This window comes from Siniperca chuatsi, linkage group LG18 (assembly GCF_020085105.1).
Source record: "Siniperca chuatsi isolate FFG_IHB_CAS linkage group LG18, ASM2008510v1, whole genome shotgun sequence".
Taxonomy (NCBI): Eukaryota; Metazoa; Chordata; class Actinopteri; order Centrarchiformes; family Sinipercidae; genus Siniperca; species Siniperca chuatsi.
This window is the reverse complement of record NC_058059.1, coordinates 13,442,211-13,466,316: the sequence shown is the minus strand read 5'-3', so window position 1 is coordinate 13,466,316 and position 24,106 is coordinate 13,442,211. Positions and strand designations below refer to the sequence as shown.

Here is a 24,106-nt window from a genome sequence, read left to right as displayed (position 1 = left end):
CAGATAGACAGATAGATAGATAGATAGATAGATAGATAGATAGATAGATAGATAGATAGATAGATTCAACTTGGACGTGTTATGGCTTGTATAAAAAATGAAGCTCCTCCACCTCTCTCAAAACAACTTTATTTGTTCTCAAGGACACTTTATTCACAACCAGTGCAAACTATAACAATCCATTTACAGATTCAAGATTAGTATTAGCATTTACTTACAGTGAGTCCTTCTATGATGCACTCAACCAACCAGATTCACAAACAGGCTACAAAACTGTCCACAGTCACATGACTTGACTGACAGTTTGTCTATTTTCTGGAAAAAAGGTTTTGTCTGACTTTTATGTTTGATAACAAATGCAAAAAAAAAAAAAAAAAACTTGATGCAACTCATGCGCACGCACACACACGCGCGCGCACACACACACACACAAGGCTCTCTTCTTTTTTCAATGCTGTGGTATTGTACAAATTTAGTTTTCTGTGTTTCCCACACCAAACGAGAGTCTTTTTTGACGCCTCCACTTTGCTCTTCGGTTTTTAAACCAAACCTAGCAGCAGAAAAAAAAGATTTTGTTACTTAATTGTAATTTTCTTGTTTCCTGACTACTGTACTTAACTGCCACCTTGTGTATTCACATTTAAATAAACAAGTAGAACAACATTGGGCATCATTATCAACAAAGACATGGGTGAGATCCAGTGCTGTCATATCAAATTAAGTATTTAAACTTGCACACATCTTTAGTAACGGTCACATGACAAGCTCCATCTCCTAGCGCACAATACAGCACTCAGTTGGAGCAGTTTGAAACCTAACCTCTTCTAACCCTGTATCACTGTGAAAATAGGACTAAAGGGGCTGCATGTGACACAGCAGTCTTACCTCTACTCTCTCTTCTCTTAAGTGAGTGTTCTGTGCTAGTTTCTCCCTTGTGTTCACATCTGGATACTGGTTCTGCAGGAACAGCTCCTCCAGTGCGTCCAGCTGCTCCTCTGTGAAAATAGTGCGGTGACGTCTGGTTCGCCTCTGACCGGGCGACTGCTCCCCCCTGTGAGCGTCCCCGAGCCCGCATGGGTCTGTGAGCATCGCCGGGGGCCATCCGTACTGACAGGCTGCAGGGAGGAGATCTGATTTTAGGTCAGGGAGCAAAGTGAGCGTCACTAAGACACGTGACTCTTCTCATAAAGACAATGGGTTTGGTCTCACCTTCATGAATGAAATCAGTCTGGAAGATGTCTCCACAGTGGGAGCAGTAGCAGCAGCACAAGCAGGCACGATGTACGGTCTCCGTCTGGCCTCCAACAGGACTCACTGCCTTCTCTTTTAGTCCACTTGTTCCACATGGCCGTCTGTCTTCATTACTGTTTGGATATTTGCTCAGTATGTTTTCAATAGTGAAAGGAAACTTTTGTCTCTCCATCCCGATCAGTCTCTCCATCTCCAAAGAAATCCCAATAAAACACAAGCAGTGATGATGGCGGGATATTGACACGCAACACTTTTCGATAGTTCAGGCTCAGCTGCTTTTCTGCTTCTCCTCTCTCTACAACAGCGTGCCAGGCCCTTATAGTGAAATTGGGAGGCAAAAAAAAAAAAATAGTAAAACTATAATCCCCCCTATGGACCAGACACATAAAACGGTTGAAACTTAATTCCTAGCTAATCTGGGCAGTTTTGTGAAGAGGTTAGGGAGGACAGCAGATTCAGTTAATCTTGCCTCATTCCTTTCTCCAAAAGAAATCAGATTTCACTGCATAAAATGAGAAGTGGAGAGCTCCTAAGATCCTTATTGTTGAGGTTTTAGAGAAAAGGGGATTGCTTGGTATTAGAAACCTGGATTTAAAGATGAACGTTTTTTTTTGGTGTGGCCAGAGACTTGTGTATGCCGAATTTGAGGATTAGCTCTTAAATGTATTTCATAATGTCACTTTCCTATTTAGCTTTATCAGCAAATGATCTTGTGCAAATTAGTAGATATGTTCAGTGAACGACAAGTTGAGGCGGCACTGACAACAACAACGCATACTAATTGCACACAGTCATTAGGCAGTTACAGATGAATGAATGACTCACCTTGCCAGTGACGTATGTGGTGACACTAATAGATTTGTATGTATTACAGATAAACACAAATGGCAAGAGTAAATTCACAAACTGTAGTGTGTGTATTCGCAATCATGCATCATGTGTCTTATCTGTGTGCTGCAGTCTTTCAGTCTCACTTCTCTGACAATGTGCACAGCTGAGGTAAAGCTATTACAGGTTAAAGTCGTCCCCCCCCCCAACAAATCCTGTGATTTCATACAAGGCAATACACCTTTTTTTCCCAGAGAATTAATGGATTTCCACAATCTGTCTTAAGCTCCTCTTATAAGGGCTTTGAAAACAGATAACAATAAACACCATCCCATCCTTTTCACTTGGGTTTAATAGCACCCAGATTGTTGATGTATAGTTTGCGGAGCATGTGAGATCGCTATCTGCAGTTATTGTGGTTCTCAATAGAGGGAATTGTAGCACATCCACATTGGTTCAAACAGTTCAAAATTCATTACTGGGGATTAGAATGATAAAGGTTCATATTGTTGTTGCAAGAGCAATATTTGGTACAAGAAAGTAACCGCCCCATGGCTGATCCAGTTTTTCTAGATTTGTCCAGAGCTGCTTGGACTGCTCTCTCTTTAATTTAAAGTGTTTTCATCTGGAAACATTATCAACATGAGAAATGGTTCCATTCAACACCATATGATGTTACAAGGCCCCACTACTATCCTTCAAATAGACAACCTGAAGTGACATATAAAAGAGGAAATGGACAATACTGAGCAGCTCATTCCTTTTACTCTCTTGCTCTGCAGAAACAAAAGTCAACCAAACACCAGATCAGATACAGTGAGAAAAAAGCATGTCAACGCCAGGCCCAGGCTGAAAAAGAAATTGTGATTGCTTCTCTGCCTTATACCTTGATGTTCTCTGGAAAATATTACACGGTTATTATGCAGAACTGTAAATGTTCTGACTGCGCTGAGGTACATTTCTGTATAATTATCACTGACTAATATTCCCTTTAGGTTATGTGTTGGGGTCAGACATATCAAATGGCTACTCAAACAGGAGGTCAGTGGGAGAAAAAAATAAAACATGAATACTGAAGGACACAAATCAAATCAGACAGGAGACACAGGACAGCAAATCCACCCACACGCTCACATATTGTATACTGTTGATAAATGAGCAGAGAACCCAACATGGCATCAGACTATTCACATGTGAAATAGCTCAGTGTCTCTGTTTGCTGCTGGACGGGGCCCACCACCTCGTGGGGAAGCGGAGACTGCAGTTCAACCTACCTCTCTGCGTTTCCTCCAGACTCGCTTGTGTGTGAGCTTGTGCAGGGGACCACAGTAACTGCTGAAGGCTCAGAAAACACTTGTCAGATAGTGATACCCGGGGGGCTTGAGAGGAATCAAGAAAACCACTCTGTGGTTGCAGAAACTCCATATCTAATAGCTGTGTAAAAACAATTATTATGTTTCTCTCTCCTTTTTTCTCATATCTTTCCCCTGGAATCTGAAAATGAGCTCTGGGAGCTGGTGTTTAATTTGTCTGGCTTCAACATCACTCTGCAGGCTTTCTGAACTAAGGTCGTGTTGAACTCATAGTAACCATAATGTTACTTAAATTTAAATATACAGTACACTCAACAGACATACAGACACAGATATGTTTTGCAAGAGTGGTGCAGTATTTATAGACAAATAGTCCCTCCCAAATGCCAGTATGTATATTTCTCAATTTTCTAAGTCCACTGTATTAAGTCCTATATTATGTAGAACCCTTTTTGTAGTTTGTTTAAATCTTCTTTAATGCATTAAAATCCATTTTAATAAGCAAGACTTCTAATACATGTTAAATGCAGATGTAGATGCCTTAGAGATGAGTTGTAAGCAGTCCAACCAAAAAGTGAGGTTTTCCCTCTCAGATTGATTGAAGGATTTATACAGTCCTGAAGAGGCATTTTACAAGAAAAACGCAACATTTTGAAAAAAGTCAGAAAAAAGAACATAGTTTTGTGTAACCGTTTTAGCATGTTTATGCCTCTACACTAATTCTGACTCTCTGACTACAAAGAGAGACCAGGTTTCAGGAGAGACCAGGATCATTACAGTAATCAAATGGGTTCAAGAACCCTTTATTTAGATATGTCATTTAAGGGCTTGTGCACAAAAAGGGGGAGCTTATTAAAAGGCTAATCATGGTGACCCCAGAGATTTATGTTGGCACCCCAGGTTGCTGCCTCCAAAAGCTGAAATGACCTGTCCCTGGGATACTGGCTAATAACAAAATATGGATTATATGTATTTCAAGCCCACAGAAGAGCAGGGCTATAAAGGCCAGACCAATGCAGAGTGTGCGCCCCCCTGTGACAAAAGACTACAATGCCCATCGTTGAACGGCAGAGCGACACAGCGACACAGCGCGGCAGGCAGCCCGCCACTCGCGATAACTCGCGTTGGGGCAGCAGCTGGGCGGAAAAGGCGGGAGAAGACTGCCGCTTCCGCGTCCGCGCAGCACAGACACAGCACTAGGGCAAAATGGACGATAAGTTAATATTGGCTGTATTTAATTACCCAGAGCTGTATAATGTCACTTTGCCGAATTACCGCTGCACGGAAAGTCGGGTAAATGCCTGGAGAAGCATCAGTATCGTACTGGGTCTCCCATGTGAGTGTTTGATTGTTTTTTTGTTTATCACAACTTTACTGCCAGTTTCTATTTGCTTAGCCGATGTTAGTGTGGGCGACTAAACAGACAGACATGAGAAAACATTGGGTGCTTCTGGGAGACAGAGGTATGTCACATGTCTCTTGCAGGCAATTTGTAGCTTTTTTATTTTTTTTTAACCGCGCGAGTACAGCCCGGTGGTGTCGATGCAGCCGCGCGCACCGTGCTAGCGGTAGCAGCCGCAGCTCGCACGCCGTAGGCCGCGCTGCACCGAACGGCACGGTCCGGCTCTGCCTCTGCGCCGCCAGCCGCGTGTCCAACACGGCACGGCGGAGGAGGAAACATGCTCAGCGTCACGGATTCGCTGTATTTACCAAGCCGCGTGCTTTTCGTCTCGCTCGTTAACACCGCGAGCTCCACATAAACCGAAAGCTTCTGGAAGTCTCGTGGAAGCGTCGGCGGCACCACGGCGTGTTGGATAAAACATGTCAGAGCCAGGGGACGGAGGCCCCCCAGCCTGAAATACAATCAGGTGCACGGACTCATAGTCAGTGATGGGGCGGAATATAACACGGAGGAAGTAACAGTGATGACCTCCAGACGTGGCGTAGCAAGACCAATATAAATAAAGAGAATTACCTTTAGCCTTTCTTTGTGTAACTTTATAATGCCTAATAATTTAGTTTAATTTTCACTTGGATAAAGTAGCGTTTGCTGAATTTAAAACCCCATTATATACTGTACATGCATTACACACCCCATTAGGTACACCTATAAAATGTAATGCAATCCACTACAACAGATCATCTGCCACAAATTCTACATTTAGTAAGATTATAATGTTCAGTTTTTGATAAAACTTTCCAAGAGATGTTAATTCAACTGTATGACTTTAGTGGCCACTGTATTGTTCAGTGTAAAGTCAAATGCCACACAGTACAATCAACACAAGAGCTGAAACGATTAATCAGTCGACAGAAAATTAATTGTCAGTTATTATGACAATTAGTTAATAACACAAAACATCCCTCCTTGCCAGGTTCTCAATTGTGAGGATTTTCTTTGTCTAATTGTATAGTAAATTGAATATATTTGGGTTTTGGACGGTCAAAACAAGCAATTTGAAGAAGGTTTTATAGACCAAACAATGAATCCATTCATCAAGAAAGTAATTATCAGTTTAATCGATAATGAAAATAAGCCTGCAGCCATAATCAACACCTCTCTGACAGTCTCAAATAATAAATGTGTCCATCCTGCTGTATTCGTATTATATCCTAGCACAGAGAGCCTCACTTAGTCTGTATGCCAACAGCAGTTAATTAATTGATCACTGAGTAGGGACATCTTTGTTGCCAATGTTTTCCCTTATTCTCGTGCATTGTTAGTAGACAACAGAATTTGTATGATTTCTTGCTTTTTACTCTGATGTTTTACTTTTTCTAGCTGAAGAGTGTAAAAGAAAATGGAAGAACATGAGAGACCGGTACTTGAAGGAAGTCCGAATGGAGATCAAAAGCAAGAAGCAAGGAGAGATTGTGCAAAGTAGATGGAAATACAGACAACTTATGAATTTTATTGCACCCTTCACTGGATCAAGAAGTGGAGTGGCAGACATCTGCGGCAACAATGACGATGACCACGACAATCCTGACAACGAATCTGGCAGTGCGGAGGGAGAAACCACACCGTCTGAGGCAGTCAAAACGCCGCAGCCCATTACAAAGGTCCCTGTGAGTCAACCTGACCTCAAGCCCCAGGTAGCGTTTGTGACGCAGCTCCCTTCAATGTCTCAAGACGCACAGATGGCCCAGCTGTCTGTTCTGGCTAAGATGCCACCAGGCCCACAGATCACCCCCATCAGCAAAAGTGGACGGAAACGGCGCCTGATGCCAGAGTCACTTTCACTGCCTTCTTCTCAAAGTACACCTTCCCCTACAAAATGGCTGGTCAAAGACAATGGTACCTCATTTCCCAACAGGCCACGGGACGAGGATGAACTGTTTCTGCTGAGCTTTGTCCCCGCTCTGAAGCGACTTGCTCCACAGAAAAGGTGCGAGACAAAAATAAAGATTCAGCAGATTATGTATGAAGCGGAGTTCAACGTTGCACAGGCGGTATCTAAAGAGAAACAGCCGGAGCCAGAAACGCAGGACTAGGCCAAACTGACTTTTTTGTACTTTATTCTGTTTTCTAAAAACCTCTTCCACAAAATGACTAAAATATCTATTTTTCTTTTACAGCACAAAGTGGTTGAGTTTGAAGTACATCCCTTTTTCATGTGAAACAATTAACAATGAAGAATGACTAAATGTACTGAGCAAGTCGTAGAATTTTTTCACACCACTCTGGTCTGGTGTGTCTCGATTTGCATATTTATTAGACGAGTAAGGCTCATGTGAGAATGAAGCCCTAATAGATTTACTCCTTAATAGGACAATAGACAGACTATGATTAACATCTTTATTTACACAGCTTTACTGTCAAGAGTGAATTCACATTTAGAAAAGTGGTTTCATGTTCAACCCACCAATCTTCATTTTAAATCTGTAAACTACAGTATCTTACATTTAATTACAGTGACATACAGAAAACTGAGAGGAAAAAAGACTTTCCAATTTGGAGAGGAACACTGTTTCATAAATTAATCTTATCTTTCAACTGCTTACATGCATCAACACATTTCTTTTTAATCTCATCTAAAATAAAGACAATGCCTGACATTGTTTTGATTCCACAAAAAGTGTGTGATTTTGGTAAATTTTGCCAATGAGATGCATCATTTGTAAGATCAGGTACAGCTAAATAAAAACAACATTCTTAGTACGAGTGAACAGAGAGACAACGTGAAGGAGACACATGCGAGTATTCAGCAGGCCTGTATGAATAGGACATTTTGACATGTCACAGCAGGAAAAGCACAGGTGTAAATAAAATGAATGATGGCTGTCTTACTGGGACACTTGAATAGAACAGAACCATTGTTAATGTTAACTGACTAAAATTAATTTACAGTAACAGCTACCCCAAAAGTTTATAGGGATCAAGGAGGGTAACGGGCCAAATATAAGCAAAAAGGAAATGACCATATAAATCCAATTTAATGAGCACAGGGCACTGGTGGTCTTAGTTTGTTTGGCAGAGTATATCTTTAAATACAGCAATAGTAGCAAAACAATACTCCAAAAAACCTAATTTCAGTCAGAATGCAATAAAAGAGCACCGAGAATGATCTCCACGTTCTCTCACCTGAACAACCTCCTGTATGCGTCTGATAAAAAAAAGACCAACAACAGAGAGAGTCGTATCAGGCAGCATGATGTTTGAAGACGTTAGCTGCTGAAGTTTGGATGAAGGAAATACAAGGAAGGAATTTTGGTGTGCTGCTTTGCAAGCACACTATGTAACTGTTAATGAGTTAAAACATTAGGCAACCAATGTTATGTGGTTCACCTTGAAATTTGTTATCCTTGGATATCTTTATTTTGGAAAAACCTCCTTCATTCAAAACTGACATGGCTTTGTGTCAAGGAGAGAGAAACAAAATCAAGGAACCAAAAAGGCAGAATCCCATTGGTGCAAACCGTGATGATGTGTCATAATGTCGCATCTCTGTCAAATCTCTTGTGTTACCCCAAGATGTTGTCTTTCCGTGCATTTATGCAATCAGCAGCCAAAACATAATCACCAGAGCGACAAACAGGAAGAGTCGAGACAGAAACTGTTCATCCATGTGCTGTGGTGTCCCAGGAGCCGCTGTTTGGGAAATTGTTTAACAGGTTATTTGAAATGTTGGTAATCAAAGACAGAGTGGCCATGGTGAAGTGTGTAAAACATAAATACCTGGAGAAGGTCTTCCATCATTGATGTTAAAAGCTGTAGCAAAAATACCAAATGGAAAGGCACCGATTCCAAACGACATTTGGAAACCCCCATCTCCAAAGCCAAACCCTTGAAAGCCCTGTGAAACATGCATTTCATCATTAACATGAAGACGTGTGTGGATTCTCTTTATGTATAGAAATGTATTCACAATACAGTGAGATGTGACGCAACAGCCAAAGCAATCTATAATCATTCTCAAGAGACGTCCCTGCACCTCAGCGCTTAGCATCTAATAGATCCCAGTGGGAAATATCCTTTTGTTAATGGATAAAGCACAGGTTTCGCACTACAGCACCTACGTCATCCTATGTAATGGTTTCATCATGAATGCATAATATGACTCAACAGCTGGCAATGCACTGAAAAACTACTTAAAGCTGCCTAACACATTTGGAATCAAGAAAGTACTGATCTGGCACAAAGTCATGAAATCATATATTGTACATGGTTGTGCATAGTACTTACACCACGGTTTTCTGGCTCAGGCCTTTGCCCTTGTGGTCGAGGAGGTGTTCTTTCTCTATAAAACAAAACCACATCTTGTAAAAGCCATCATTACACTGATTTTATACATACACAGAAAAATGCAAATTTTAAGTTATTACTCTCAACCAGTGGTATTAAATATTGCATTACAAAATGTTAATGGAACAAATTCACCACTGGAGAATCCTGGGGAGTACTGTGATTACATACTAATACATGAAGTTTAAAGTCAGCCTGTACCCGTAGTACACAAAAGTACCCACCTGGGGTCTTGTTGACCTGTGCTTCCCCGCCCATATAAGGGGATAACTTTGTCTCGGCTGATGCCAGCTTTACACACTGGACACACTTGTCTGTTGGGTCTGGTCTCCAACCACTGCATAAAGACAAAGAGATTTTAAGGACCTGACTGACCAGTTCTATACCAGCAATAACTATGCACTGTCATTTTGAAATAGTGGAGAAAACAAAGATGGGGTCAGCTTACCTGATGCAAGCAAGGCCAACTGATCGAAAAGGAGATGCAAAGGAAGATGAGAGTTGAGGTGTTGGACAGGGAAGAGGTTTGATTAGTAAAATTTTATATGTATCCTAGAACAACCTGATGGCAAAATATACACATATATACATTTACCACAACATGTCATCCATATATCTTGTTTTCACTAATTAAAACAATTCATCACTCCACTAGTGAAAGGTGAGGGTGAGCTCAGCTACTAAAGAGAGGGGAATACAAGACAAATGGCTTCCTGCTTTGGGATTTATCTTGAAAATGAATAACTAAATTGGCAGTGTTACCACTGATATCAGACCACATGTTAATGGCCTGTCCTGAATGGACAGAAGTTGGCTAGAGGGTGGACCTTGCTACAGAGGCTGGAAAGTTTTTTTGGAACTATAATCAAAACATGTTTGCTTACACATATACTGTGTTACACTAGCAGCTTCAGGCTTGTATTTACAGACTACCCTTGTAAACATTAAATTGGCAATATTAACTCATCCCCAAATTCATAAGTAAAGAAAAATAATGAAATTCCTGTAATAACTAGTAATAACAAACATTGCTTTATTCTAGAGACGCACTCATGTTTTTTGAAGCGATGTCATCCAATTTTTGATGTTATGCATTTCTGTAAATGTCTGAGTCTTAATGCAAGTGCAAACCTGGTTCTGCTTTACAGACATGCCTGGTGGTCTTTAAATATAGACCAACGTTATTTTACACCATTACTGTTAGAGTATAGATAACGTGCAAATGGCCAGATACCAGCAATATACCTGATGATGGTTGGCTTTCAAAACTGATATTGGCCAGTAGGATGTATGGCAATAGACCAGTGTACACCCAGTTCACCTATTGCTCAATAATATGAAAAGTAAGATTAGCTAGACTGATCTGGATCTGGACTGTCCTGCCCCCCCCTCCTAGACAATAGTTCTTACCAGAAGAGGTGTCCACACAGGCTGATCACTGCATCCTTGGCGGTGTCCAAACATATGTTACACTCGAAAGTGCTGTCCTGGTTGCCACTGTCGGCTGCAGTCGAGCCGCTGGATCCGGGACTTAGGTTTTCAGTGGCCGCATTTGAGCCAAAGGCTGGAGGGGGGGCAGCGGTGGCCATTTAAAGACAGATCCACCCAACAAGAAGGTGCAGGCAGCGTGTCTCCGCTGGCACCCAGCGCTTCAAAATAAGTATATAGGAGGCCCAGTGGATGGGGGTTTGTAGCTAACAAAGAGCAGAAGACGAGAGACTGAGTTTGACACAAATAGCTCATAAAAAAGGAGTGAAATCGAATAAAATCCACCGGCTGCTAGCTAGCTCCCATGTAGAAAAGGTGTCGGAGTTGCTAGCGTTAGCAAGTGAAGGAAACTGGGGGAAACTGACCGTTGTCACTGTCATACAAAGCAACGAACAACAAATACTAAGGCGTTAATCCAAATTTCGTTTTTCAGAATGGGATTTTCTAACTGAAAAAAAACAAAAGTTGTTGCGAGAAGTTGAGGAAATATCCTTACTGCTGGTTGCATCACACCGTTTAACCGGTAGTAGATCCTGGGGGAGGCAGGGGGCGTGGCTACTGCTGCGCCTGGGATTCTGTGGCCCTCAGTCAGGCCTATCAGGTGCCCACGAACGGAAGCTCCACCAACATAAACAACATTGACATAAAGTTGAAATGGCGAACATTTTAGGAAACAGCTGCCTCTTTTACACATCCAGCAGACACGGAGCAACATTATCATTCATTTAGAGTCGTGTTTCTGTCCACCAGGCGAATTTAAGTCCAGTATTCACTCACTTTAGCTATGTTTTAGCCTCTTTTGCCACTTTAATTGCTAAAACATCCACTGTGTTCACCACCTTTTTCGCAGAAAACAGCTGCCTGCTGCGGCTGGAAACAGGGTGGATGCAAGTGAACCAAACAGCAATATCAAAACAATGAGCTAAAAGACACTGAAAAGCTCTGAGGGGAACTGCAGAGTCAGGTGATAATTTGTCACTACTAGCTACTCCTCTCACATTCATAAATTTTTTTCCATTGTTAATATAGAAATATTAATAAGAGCAGGTTTAATGTGTTTTGTTAAATTTAAAATAAAACATAATAAAACAAATACAACAATAATATACAACAGTGGGGCTACTGCTTGCTAGTAGGACTAAATCAAAGGAAGTTTGAAATTTACAGAAGGAAGTTCGAAGTAGAACTTTGCAGAAGGAAGTTACAACAATGTAAGTATGTTCATTCGTTTACTTCCCTTTAGAAATTTTAAATATCAGTTTCTAATAACAAGATTAAGAATAAAGGTATTTGTTTTTCAAGAACATTTAAAAGAAGGCACACAGTTTTTGATGGCCACATGAATGTTTCACTTCAATTATAATTTAGTTCACAGTTAGCTCAACCAAATTTTAATATATTGTAAATGATCAATTTTATTCAATTCAAAATACTTTATTTGTCCCGCAAGGGGAAATTTGAAGCAAGGTGGTTTTCAAACATAACAGCAGACAAACGCACAAGCAATTCATTCACACACATAAAAAGTATCTAAAAATACAAAATATTTGAGTGTTAAGATTTTTTTAAAAGTTAAAAGACATTAATCCATGTCAGTGGCCAATCCATTTCTGACCAACATATTCCAGATGAACAAATGTGACCATTGTGAAATGCAAATTTGATATTGTGTAAAAAATTAATGAGGTTTTATCATCATGTTAAATAAATCATCAATAGAGACATAAACAATCGCCTGCTATACACATCAGAGTTTAAACATGCCATGACATATGATTTTGTCAATATCGCCAAGCTCTACAATCATGTTCTGTACTGTGAAATACTCCTTGTCATTGATGATAAAGGTTTCACCTTGACTTTAGATAACTTCCATTGACTTAGACCTTGAGCGATTGAGATCTGTACGAAAATCCTCCGCCATTGCCTCCTCTATCTTTGATGTCAAAGATCGCTTTAGGGTTTGTTTAAAGTCATTACCAATGAACACATAGAGAACTGGGGATATGAAGCAGTTTGCTGCAGCCAGGGTGGCCCCCACCTTCAGGCCAGTTTTTAGGACTTCCAGGCTGTGGTTCTTCAAGTCTAACTCTAAAAGAACAAAGCTATGATAGGGGACCCAGCAGCAGAAAAATGACAAGATGAGCGCTACCATGACTTTGTAAGGCTTTGTTGACTTGATGGTCAAACTTCTCAGCTTCACACCAAGCACCGAGCAGCAGAACACAATCATTAGGAAAGGAATCAGGAAGCCGCAGATGAATCGAGTCAGTACCACTGCCTTGTGTTTGGAATGGCCCATGTAATCGGTGTAGCACTGAGTGACTGAGCCATGGAGTGTGATTTGTCTGAAGATCAGTGAGGGCGCCGTTAGGACTGCAGAAAGGAGCCACACAAGGACAACAACTCCATACGCTTTCTTCACTGTCCGGTGGTTATGTGACCACACAGGAAATGAGATCATTATACAGCGATCGGTGCTGATTAGAACCAACAGAAATACACTGCAGTACATGTTTAGAAACAGGGCGGAGGAGGTGAGTTTGCACAAGACCTGTCCAAAAGGCCAGTGTGAGGTGATCATGTAGAATACTTCCAGGGGCAAAAAGAAACAGAACAAAAAGTCTGAAATGGCCAGACTGATGTACCAGGTGGTGATGACCGTTCTTTTCATTTTGCATCCACAGATCCAGATCACTAATGAATTTCCTCCAAGGCCAATAACAGCTATAATGATATTAACTGCCACCAGAACATGAGTCAGAGAAGACTGAGAAGTACTGAAATTCAGTAGTCCAGGTGTGGTGTTGTTCTCAGTTTCATTGTCCGGGGTGTAATCTTCATATTCAATATAATCCACATCCATGTTGGTTACTTTTCCTGAAATATGAAGTACGGTGTCACTCTTTATAAACATATACACATATAAACATAGATGATTATAACAGTTCCCAATTTTATCAAGAAAATATATTTTAGTTTGTTACATAAAATGTATTTAAGTACTCACGTTATGTCTTGACGTGGAGGCAATCACTATAAAGTGCCTTCCTCCTGAGTCCCTTGAAACTTGATGCAACTTCTCACTTCTGTTTTTTCTGAAGTGTTATTGACGATAGTGACAAAAAACATCAGAATCAATCTGCCATGGAACAAATGAGAGCCCGACCTACTCTCACTTACCGAAAAAGTGTTTTGTGTTTGTGAGTGAGACCATTTTCAGCAGTTTAAGAGGGTTCACGTAATTGGAGGTTAAAATAACTGGGGAAAAAAAGACTGATGCTTTCAGATGGGTATTTCAAGTCTTTCAACAGCCTATGGAAAACTGTTGCAATGTCACAAAGGACATCCCCTTCACACAACTGCAAAAAGAGACAAAACCACCAGCTCACAATTTCTTAACCAAGGGAGTGACTGTGGAACATTTTCCAGAATTGCAATGTTTACCAACTTAGGTTGTACAAGGGTGACTTCCTGTTGCATTGTTTGTGTGTAGGAAATCATTTAATTTGTTTATTTTAGACTATAGGTCTGTAATAAAACACATAAAATGTCAAAGATCAAAAAATCCATCATAAATATCACACATCATCAAAACCCACATACATAGAAATCACAATTAAACATCAAAATTGAGTCAGCATCACCCATTCTCAAAATGTACAAACACACGACAACATTGGTAGGATTACCATTAATAATACCAATGCCCATAAAATATAGCACACATATGTGCTTTTAAAACCAAATTGATCATTTGTGAAGGTAAACAATTCTAATATATCCATCAGAATTCACCTTAGAAAGGATATTAGCAGAGGACATACATGTATATTTATCACTACTATTGTACCTGTTTTATCTTGAATTAAAGACACTGAGATCATCGAGTCTTGGAGATGATTAAGAAAGCCAGCACAACAAATGGCAGGAAGCAAAAGTTTTTGGCTTGCATATTTTAGACATTCAGCATATGACCATTTTCACATGTTTGAAACTGTGAATGCTTCTATATTCAGAAGTGTTAAGGAACATAGATGTACATCTTTTATGACAGGTATGACATGTTTGCAGTAACATTGTGTCGCCATCATATCACAAGCCATGAAACAGTGGTGGCGTATGTTGTCTATTAAGGTAAAGGAATTTGTAAAGGCAACAGTGAAATGTCTTTCATTCAGGAGGCCCAGAATTCCTCCTAATACCTGCTTAAGTGACATATTAAATACATGCCCACATAGTCATTGTAGTCAGATTCTGCTCATTTATCAAGCAATTCAACTTTTCATTTCACATTTTACATTGACTTTGTTGTTGTAAGTAAGTGCAGTTCCTTAAAAAAATCATATGATGCAGTTATGTAACAGAAAAAAAGCTGAGTAAATAGTTTTAAAATATTTTTTTCACAAGGCAACTAACCAACACATGTTGGTCATTGATTCAAGCAAGAATTCTGTTTTTTATAAAAGCAGACAATTATACTTAATCCCTTTCAAGACCAAATCCTTCCATCCTGACTTCCATTTGTTTCGTATGACTTTTTAGCAGTGGTGGAAGAAGTATTCAGATCCTTTACTTAAAGTACAAATGTACAAAATGTACAAAATACTAAATTGCAAGTAAAAGTCCTGCATTCTCAGTTTGACTTGTACTAAAAATGCATAATTATTTGCGCTAAAAAGCATCTTGCCCCCTTTATACTCTTTATATCATAATGTGATTGTGTTATTATTACTGACGCCTTCATGTGTGAGCCTTTAAATATAGCAGCCAGGTGAAGGTGGAGCTAATTTGAACTAATTTAAATTATGATTGGGTAGTGTACAGTGGTGCAGTAAGTACATTTGCTCAAGTACTGTACTTAGTACAATTTTTAGGTACTTATACTTTACCTAAATATTTCCACTTTATGCCGCTTATTCCGTCTTTGATTTATCTCACAGTTACTATTATTCTGAAGAATACAATTTTAGGTAAGACTTTATTTTACAGGTCCAGAGGTATTTACAAGAAAGAACTAGAACTAAAAAAAATAAACATTCATCTGTTATTCATTTATTATTGGAAACTTAATTCTTCATATATCCTGACTGTGGACAAGTTTGACATTTTTGCAAGTTCAGCTGAACTGGTGTGACTAATAGACTGTTCCGCTATCTTAATATTTAATTGGTTTTAATTAATTTGAAGTTGGGTCATTCTTTCCAAGGAACTTCCCAGGAAATGATCAGGAATTTTCTGGACCCATAAAATATATTGTTACCAAATTTTACACATGTTCAGTTTATAAAATATGATGCACTGTTAAAGAATAAACAACCCAACAGTATATAAAGCTGTTAGCCTCAGCTACAACATTAAAGTAGAATAGAGTACTTTTGCGTCTGCATTTTTACTTGTGTAATTTTGAATGCAGGACTTACTGTATACTAGTAACTGAGTATTTTCACACTGCATTGCACTTTTACATAAGTAACGAGTCTCAGTACTTCTTCCACCACTGGTAGTGTAATCTATAACAATAAGACGGTGTTCTATCGTAGAAAAGGTTTCAGTCGTAGTCAGATGACTACGACTGAAACCTTTTCTACAATCTATAACAATGCACCATATTTAAAAGGTGATATGTTATCTAAGAAAAATCCTTCTCTGCCATGTAACTATAGCTATCAAATATATAATCACGGAAACTACAAGTAGCCCACCTTAAAATTGTACTTGAGTAAATGTACTTCCTTACTTTCCACCACTGCCTATTAGGATAGATAATGTCTACCAATAAAAGCCAGTGTAACCATTAAAATGTAAGTATTCTTTTCTTTAAGTTAGAGCTGAAACGATTAGTTCATCTACAGAAAACTATTTTGATAAGTGATTAATCGTTTCATTAATTCTTCAAGCAAAAATAGTGAAAAATGGTTCCAACTTCTCAAATGAGAGACTTTGCTGCTTTTCTTTGTTGTATATCATTATAAACTGAATGTCTTTGGGTTATGGGTTTTTGGTTGAACATAACAAGCACTTTGACTGTTAACCTAACGATTAATTGATTAATCAATTGGTAGATCAATTGATAGGGAAAATAATCGTTAGTTTTAATGAATGTTACCGTGGATATACTGTATTATGAAAAGATGCTTGTCCTCTACTGGTTTATGTAAACTGGACATGCGCAGATGTGATTAGATTAGCCCCTCCCCCTGACAGTGACGTGTTGAGGCTCCGAGTTACTGTCCTGTTTTAAACTGCGCCATTCCCCTGGACTATCAACATGGCGAGTACCGTGGCAAACAAGTGTCTCAGTCCTCTGGCTTTCCTCACCAGGAGGCTCTCTGCTCCGGAGTTCATCACTCAGTGCTGCTACCATAAGAAGGTAAAACAACTAGTCTGTTGTAGCTTTACTAAAAGAGGCCGGGTCACAGCGTACTAGCTGCTGTTTGGCGAGTGTTTACAAATATTACCATTAACCTTGGCTAACTTAGTTAACGTTATATCTTCATAAGAGTATCACGAGTAGGTAACTGGTTAAATGGCTTAGGTAACCACGTAGCTAGCTAGGGTTAACAACAAGAAGCTAGTTTTTATATATATGTGTGGCGATACAAAGACCTTAGGTTACGTCAGTCTGCTGACAGAAAGAGATACATACGCACTTATGAAACGCCAGCACGTTAACCAACGTTAGTTAACATTACTTGTTTCATGTTAGCAAATTGAGGACTAGAACAACGTCACTAATCCGTCTTCAGCTGGCCACTGCCACAGCTTTAATACTTGAATCACATCCGATTAATACGCTTTAAGCGTTGTCGTTATGGTGAAGGAGCACAGTGTGCTAGAAACCTGTTAATGCGCTGTTATACCTGAGGAAGAGTTGTTGCTTCATGAGGATGCAGCATCTTTACACTGTCTAACACAACAGCCCTATTCAGATGTTCAGTTTTAATGTCACAGTGTGATGTGGCCGTCTGATGCACATGGAGACACAGGGTTGTGGCAATCTGAATCAAAGATACATTCAAGTGAAGTTGGTTTGTGCTGGTAAACAAGATGGTTTGTGCTCTCTTAATGTCTGAATGACTTAAATATACCTTTTGTGGAAGGGCTTTTTTTGGGCTGTGACGTACTATAACCATGGGCTATTAACTGGTGAGCCTGGCTTTAAATCTGACATCTTATCTGGCAGAACAGTTATGTATCAGCTTTCCTTTGAAGATGTTTACCAAAATGTTCGTTTAAAAAGCTGTAAGATCATAAAGAGATTTTAACTGATTTATTATTATTTTTTACATACAAGCTGAGCCACTGCATATTGTTCTGGTCAGAATGACTCAGCAGAAACTAGGGGGAGGAGGGCAGGATGCAGGAGTCGGTATAGTTGACAGTGAAATCCGGTCCTAATCTGTTTATTTCAATGTCCCTTACGTAATGGTGAAAACTTGTAGTTGTTTAACAGTGATGTTCAAGACTTCTAGACAGTCTTTTTCTGATTGTAGCAGAATGCAAAAAGCCTCCCAGGATGCCACCGTTGATTTACTTCATCACATTTCTTTCAGTATTGTGGAAACACACTCAAGAATCTGCCAAAACCCAGTATGACATATTGTTGTTGAAACAGTGTTTCCTTTCTTTTCTATCTGTAGGTGGTGGATCATTATGAGAACCCAAGAAATGTGGGATCCTTGGACAAACTCTCCAAGAATGTTGGGACTGGATTGGTGGGCGCTCCAGCCTGTGGAGATGTAATGAAGCTGCAGGTATGTATGTCACTAAGCATGGATGGATTACACCCTTTTGTATTTGCAGAGCCATTAAGACTGAATTATATTAACACAGTTAAAGGTACTTGGAAGAACCACACACAGAGCACTGATACATTACATTCCTGTTTTACTATGTAGATGGTGCTTAGTCTTAAATTTTTTAGTTTATGGCTATAAAATTTCCCCTGATTATTTTTTAGGGAAAATGTAGCGTGTAATTTACTTGAACAGTAGCTGGAGCAGTTATTTTAATGCACCGGTTGATAATGAAATGGCCACTTGTATTTTTTTGAATTTTTTTTATTAATTAATTAATTAATTTATTTATTTTTATAAAGAATTGGATCATTATCATAGACTTGTAAAAATCATGTAAGAGTCCATTCCCCCTTCAGCATTTGAGTAAAACTCTAAAAACTCTTGTTTTGACAGATTGAGGTGGATGACCAGGGAACTATTGTGGATGCCAGGTTCAAAACCTTTGGCTGCGGCTCTGCTATCGCCTCCAGTTCTTTGGCCACCGAGTGGGTGAAGGGCAAATCTGTGAGTGAACACACAGACATTAGACATTTTGGAGTGTGTTATGTATTGCTTTTCATATTCCTATTTATTCTGCTCTGCTCTTGTCTTATCATAGACTGGAAAGGTTTTTGTGGTTACTGGAGCTATGTGCTTTTCTTTCCAGGTGGACGAAGCTTTGACGATAAAGAACACAGACATTGCCAAAGAGCTCAGTCTTCCACCTGTTAAACTTCACTGCTCCAGTAAGTTTTCAGTGAATTTTTCTAATGTTCTTTTCTTTTCTAAACTACCCACACACGTATGTATATTTAACCTCCTAATTGTTTCTCCTCAGTGCTTGCGGAGGATGCTATCAAGGCTGCACTGGCTGACTATCGCCTCAAGCAACAGGACGACCAGCAGGAGGCAGTCAGGGCCAACAATTAAACAGAGTACTCTCACTCTGAGCTGGGCACAACTGTTTGCTTCATGCTGCCAAGAACAGACGTAGCAGTAGTCCAGCATCACCACCTCACTTTCCTGCAGTGTTGATGAGGCACACCTAATATGTTGGTGACAAGTACACCATCCTCAACCCTCTGTAGCAGTGTTACACCAGGCTTTCTGTATTAGTCTGTGTTCCTCTAACCCCCGTATACTGTATCATTTAGCCTGTCATGTAAACGCACAATGTTAACACTGTTTGGGAGGTTGGTACAAAGTTGAGCCTTATTTTTGAGATTGTGTTCTATTTTAAGATTTCGTACTTGAGGAGTGTTTATTTTGAATGGTGGTATGGAGATATTGATTAAAGCTAACCGCTGTATCCTATCTGCACCCCGAAGCACTGACGTTTTGATATGCAATGAAGCAAAGTGGCTTGAAACAATGAAAGGGTCCATTCGTTTGAAGTGTAATTTATAATTATTTAGTAATGCTTTCTTGACAGTCCGCAATAAAAGTATCCTGAATCATATTTTGTTTCGAGTGCAATTTATTACTTTGAGCAGCCTGAATATTAGACCTTTTTACCGTCATAAATGGAAATGCACAGGTGTAACTCATTTCATTAATGATAGCTCAGATAATTTAAGTGTCCATGTAAAGCATTTCAGTGATCTACAATCACGCTGTCATAGCGGTGTAACTGGCCCACCTAAATGAAATGCAGTCGTTATCAATGCTATTAATTACACCTGTGTGCACTTACTGCTATAGTGTCCAAAAGTCTGCTATGAAAAAGATCTAATTGAGGAGGTCTGCTGTTAATCTGGATTTTACTGTGCTTGCATGTAAATCAAAACTTCTCTCAGGCAGTGGTTTGCTATACTTGACTCATTTTAAACATTCAAATACTGATCTGTAAAACATTGTCAATACTCAGTGTTTTGCGCAGAAGTGCAAAGTATTTGGGACCATACCACACAAAGTTTACTGAAGTGGCCCCTATACAGGATAGTTTAAGGATTGGACACACTAAGCAAAATTTCAGATATCCCCATAAAAAGAAATGTCTTGTACCAGATGTTAATGATGTTACTCTATAAGAAATGTTTATAATATGGCTTGAATGATATATCCAGGCAAAGCAACAGGCTGCTGCATGTATCTTCCCTGCACTCAATATAAACATAATATATTGCAAAAAAAGGTGATTGTAATTTAGCAGCTTTTCTGCATTTCCCTTTATAAACTTGTAGAAATGCTTGAAAAGCTTCAGTGGACAAATTGCCACTCATTGATTCAAAGCATTAAAAAAATATATTCAGGTCAGTGTTCAGAATAGTTAGAAGGCAGTTTTCTCTCCTGCGATCAGCTGAAGTGTGGCAGAGTCATTATGAATATGCAGAGAGGAGGGCCGCAGACTCCTGCCAGTCAGAGGCTCCCGTGAATCATCTTCCTCTGGAGGATGCAGATCAGGGCCACCTGCTGCTGCAGCTGCTTCACTGTCAGAAAGCTCACACAGCTCCTTTTCCTCAGGGAGAGTTGGTAGGTGCTGGTCCAGGATGCTGCCATCTGGATTGGAGCTGTCCTCAGGACTGTGGTCTGCTACTTTCCCACTGGGGTCACTTCCCTCTGCAGCATCAACACATTTATTTGGTGTGCGGAGGCTCTTGGCAGCCCTCATAATGTCTGCCTGGAGCTGCTTATGAGAGTCCACTGGCTCACTTTCCTGCTCAGGAGCAGGTTTTTCTGGCACTTCATTAAAGGGTTTAGTACCTCCGGTTTTGTCCCTGAGGTCTACATACATTTTTGAGGGGAAGGAGGAAGGGTAGTAGGCATTGACTTTTCGCCTGCGGCTCATGAAAATTGCCCCACAGATAATAAGGAAGACAAGAAGGATGAAAGTAGCTGAAACAAGGAAAAGGAGCATGTTCTCCTCCAGAAAGTTCACAACTTGACTCAGAAAATCAGTTTCCACATGGGTGGGGCCAACAGGTGTGGTTTGGTACTCAGAGGACCAGTTTCTGGTGGGCAGAAAGAAAGCTGGTTCCTCCTCGCCTGCACTTCCCTCTAGAGAACTGTAAAGAGGTAGAGGTGTGGCCGAGCTGCTGCTGGTGCAAAACACCACACACAGACCAATCAGATGAAGGGCCATCGGGAGCATTGTTTCCCTTCAGGATCTGTAAATAACAGTAAATGCCAGTAACTGAAATGCTAGTGCCATATGTGAAAGACAGTTTGTGCCTTTCATGTATTGCCATCACATTTGAGTCACAGAGCTAAGCATCTGTTTTCCTTTATATATTGTATTATTTTATATTTTATATATTTAATATAGTCGCAAGTTCTCACCTTGGAAACAGGTTAAAAAGCTTTTTTATTATGCAGCGGAGAGAATATTTTTTCATCCAGTAGACGGAAGACTCTTGGAGGATTCTGGAAAAACCTTCAGAACAGCAGAAAGTGTTGTTAAAGGACCTTCTGGTTTTGGCAAAGCAGATGCTTAGCTCTGTAACTTGTAATAGTAATACAGTACATACTGGGCCTAGTACACAATGATGTTGAGAAGCAAGGATCCTTTTGGTGAAAACATTCACGTAAACTGCATCAAACCTCCAATACTGTATACTGTACACATTTCGGCAGCGTATCAACTGAGTTTCTGCATATTAAATGCAATTTGTATGTGCAATGAGCAGTTCCTAGGTATGATAACTTTGTATACATTATAAGTTCACTTGATTGTACCAAAACAAAAGTTTCTCATTAGTCTTTGTTTATTCGCCAGAAAGTTAAATACACTGACTTTATTCCAGTTCAGCCTGAAATGTTTTCTCACTTAGATGAAATGAGTCTACTGAACACACATGCTGTACAGTAGCAGAAAGCCAAAGTATAAAAGTTAAAATGTTAAGTAAAAGCATATTTTCCCACATACCACTTGTGGTATTGGGGTGGCAGCAGAACTCGCAGAAACATATATTTCCAAACAAAAGAAAAAGGCAAATGAAACCAAAACTATCTGCGTGGCTGAATACCACAAAGGGGTGTATGGAAAAATATGTACAAATTGGGTGAACTGACCCTTTAAACGCTGCTTTAGTTTGCTATAGCTATTTATGTGGATCACAATCAGCTCTCTGCTCGCTCTATGTGTCAACCGGCAGCAGCAACCACACTTATGTCCTCATTCTGCTCCATCTGTGTGCAAGCTGGGCCACAAACTCTGTTCTCATCTGGAAAGGGGGGGGTTGTTTTTTTTTTGCAGAATTAATCACACACTCACCCCAGATCAATTATACATGGCCGCACATGCCTGTGCAATCAAACATAAACATACGCACATAAGGCGGTCAAATGCATACACATGCACACAAATTTAATATTACAAAAATTGGAAAACTTTAATGCCATAACATTTTGTCTCTAACTTTTAACAGTAATGTTCTTACTTCCTGAGGCTGGATGCTGCTCTGAATTCATCATGATGCTGTCACATCACCCACTTCAAATTGACATGTGAGCTCACATGATGTCAAGAAACCCCAATGCTTTTTGAGTGTGCAATGTTCAAAGGAAATTTGAGGAAAAACTATAGGAAACGTCAAAACATTTTACTCACCATCAACTGTGGCAGAAGAAGTGTCTCTGTTGGAATCGCCTCGGCTGGAGGATGAGTGAAACCAGTCTGGAAAAAGTGAAGTGAGAGAGCACAGCAAAGAGTGGCGAATGCTCGACGAGCCACGCCACTTTTGCAGTTTCATATTTCAGGCTGGAGGTTTGTCTGGATAGTGCAAAAAAAAAAAAAGAAAAGATGCCGCTAACCATGAGGACAAATCCCTCCTTCTGCCTCTCCACTGTTCTCCTCCCCCTTCAGTTTCCCCAAGAGTGTCTGAGCTCTCCGGCCTGCACACCAGATTGTTCTTGTTAGGCAGGAGTTTATAATGTGCTGTGGGGGCAGGGACCTCTCCTCCACTCTCCTGTGTATCTGACTGGATGTGCAAGGCCAAGACAACACTGGCAGGATGAAAAAAAAAAACTTAAAGATGACAAAAACATCATGAACCAACCCTCACACATCATCATCAGCAACATATGTTCTGGTCTCTAAATATTTCTCGATGATTTCTGCAGAAGGAGCCTCTGGTTGACAGTCTGGCCTTTGCTGTAACCTCAGCGCCTGACACTGATGACTAACAGCAGGCCTGCTAGGGCAGAAAGAGTCAGAGAGCAGCTTGTGAGAGTTACCAGCTAATGCAGGAAGAGGTTAATGTTTCCTGTGTGGACAAAACACCCCTAACATCCAGGAGAAGGGGAAAATTTCTCTAGAGGCAAGCAATTAAACTCACACGGTGTGTGTGACCACTTTAGGGAGAGAGTGTGACTGTGTTTGAGTGAGCCTACAAGTGATTGTGAATGTGTGAGCGAATGCATTTTTGGCAAGACTACTGTATTTGTGATCAGTCAAGACAAGTCTAGCTTTATATGGTCATCGGGAGCATGAGATGCGGTCCTGCATCCTCCAGGTTTACATTTGTCTCAGCTCTGTTGATAGTCACTGGTGTCTGTTTCAGCGGCACATTGCAGAACTTGAAAAAGAAAGAAAAATAGGCCCTAATAAGCATTCAGGGCTCTGTTTTCTTTTCACAGGAAGGGAAGTGAATATGAATTTCAGTCCAGGGCAGAAAAAAAGCCTTTTATAAAGCCTTTCATAAATAAGGGAAGTGACTTAGTCCACAGAGCGCTCAGTGTTATCATGACTATTAACCATT

At 40.1% G+C, this 24,106-nt stretch overlaps 5 protein-coding genes across 8 annotated transcripts; 2 read left to right on the top strand and 3 right to left on the bottom strand.

Annotated features, from left to right (window-relative positions):
- Positions 1-112: 112 nt before the first annotated feature.
- LOC122865982 (homeobox protein goosecoid-2-like) lies at positions 113-4,268 on the bottom strand. 2 transcript variants are annotated; one of them, XM_044175078.1, is made up of 3 exons: positions 1,210-4,268; positions 886-1,130; positions 113-550 (listed from the first exon to the last, which is right to left on the bottom strand). In XM_044175078.1, the coding sequence occupies exons 1-3, from the start codon at positions 1,439-1,441 to the stop codon at positions 473-475; spliced, it is 555 nt and encodes a 184-aa protein (XP_044031013.1). In that variant the 5' UTR covers positions 1,442-4,268; the 3' UTR covers positions 113-472. The 2 variants fall into 2 exon arrangements, with proteins under 2 accessions (XP_044031013.1, XP_044031014.1); XM_044175079.1 differs by having other exon boundaries at positions 886-1,115.
- Positions 4,269-4,459: 191 nt separating this feature from the next.
- On the top strand, positions 4,460-7,465 carry LOC122865980. The gene is made up of 2 exons (XM_044175075.1): positions 4,460-4,728; positions 6,175-7,465. Exons 1-2 carry the CDS (start codon positions 4,599-4,601, stop codon positions 6,885-6,887), a joined length of 843 nt encoding a protein of 280 aa, XP_044031010.1. The 5' UTR covers positions 4,460-4,598; the 3' UTR covers positions 6,888-7,465.
- rnf185 (ring finger protein 185) lies at positions 7,178-14,106 on the bottom strand. Of its 2 annotated transcripts, XM_044175074.1 has the most exons (8): positions 13,637-13,842; positions 11,123-13,506; positions 10,549-10,832; positions 9,587-9,605; positions 9,363-9,475; positions 9,079-9,133; positions 8,572-8,689; positions 7,178-8,484 (listed from the first exon to the last, which is right to left on the bottom strand). In XM_044175074.1, exons 3-8 carry the CDS (start codon positions 10,725-10,727, stop codon positions 8,387-8,389), a joined length of 582 nt encoding a protein of 193 aa, XP_044031009.1. In that variant the 5' UTR covers positions 10,728-10,832; positions 11,123-13,506; positions 13,637-13,842; the 3' UTR covers positions 7,178-8,386. The 2 variants fall into 2 exon arrangements, with proteins under 2 accessions (XP_044031009.1, XP_044031008.1); XM_044175073.1 differs by lacking the exons at positions 7,178-8,484; positions 8,572-8,689; positions 9,079-9,133; ... (1 more) ...; positions 9,587-9,605; positions 10,549-10,832 and having other exon boundaries at positions 12,024-13,506; positions 13,637-14,106.
- Positions 14,107-16,836: 2,730 nt separating this feature from the next.
- iscub (iron-sulfur cluster assembly enzyme b) lies at positions 16,837-19,866 on the top strand. The gene is made up of 5 exons (XM_044175080.1): positions 16,837-16,999; positions 18,270-18,383; positions 18,822-18,932; positions 19,075-19,153; positions 19,246-19,866. Exons 1-5 carry the CDS (start codon positions 16,898-16,900, stop codon positions 19,335-19,337), a joined length of 498 nt encoding a protein of 165 aa, XP_044031015.1. The 5' UTR covers positions 16,837-16,897; the 3' UTR covers positions 19,338-19,866.
- Positions 19,599-23,683, bottom strand: tmem119b (transmembrane protein 119b). Of its 2 annotated transcripts, XM_044175077.1 has the most exons (3): positions 22,957-23,683; positions 21,687-21,780; positions 19,599-21,514 (listed from the first exon to the last, which is right to left on the bottom strand). In XM_044175077.1, the coding sequence occupies exon 3, from the start codon at positions 21,496-21,498 to the stop codon at positions 20,677-20,679; it is 822 nt and encodes a 273-aa protein (XP_044031012.1). In that variant the 5' UTR covers positions 21,499-21,514; positions 21,687-21,780; positions 22,957-23,683; the 3' UTR covers positions 19,599-20,676. The 2 variants fall into 2 exon arrangements, with proteins under 2 accessions (XP_044031012.1, XP_044031011.1); XM_044175076.1 differs by lacking the exon at positions 21,687-21,780 and having other exon boundaries at positions 22,957-23,678.
- Positions 23,684-24,106: the final 423 nt, after the last annotated feature.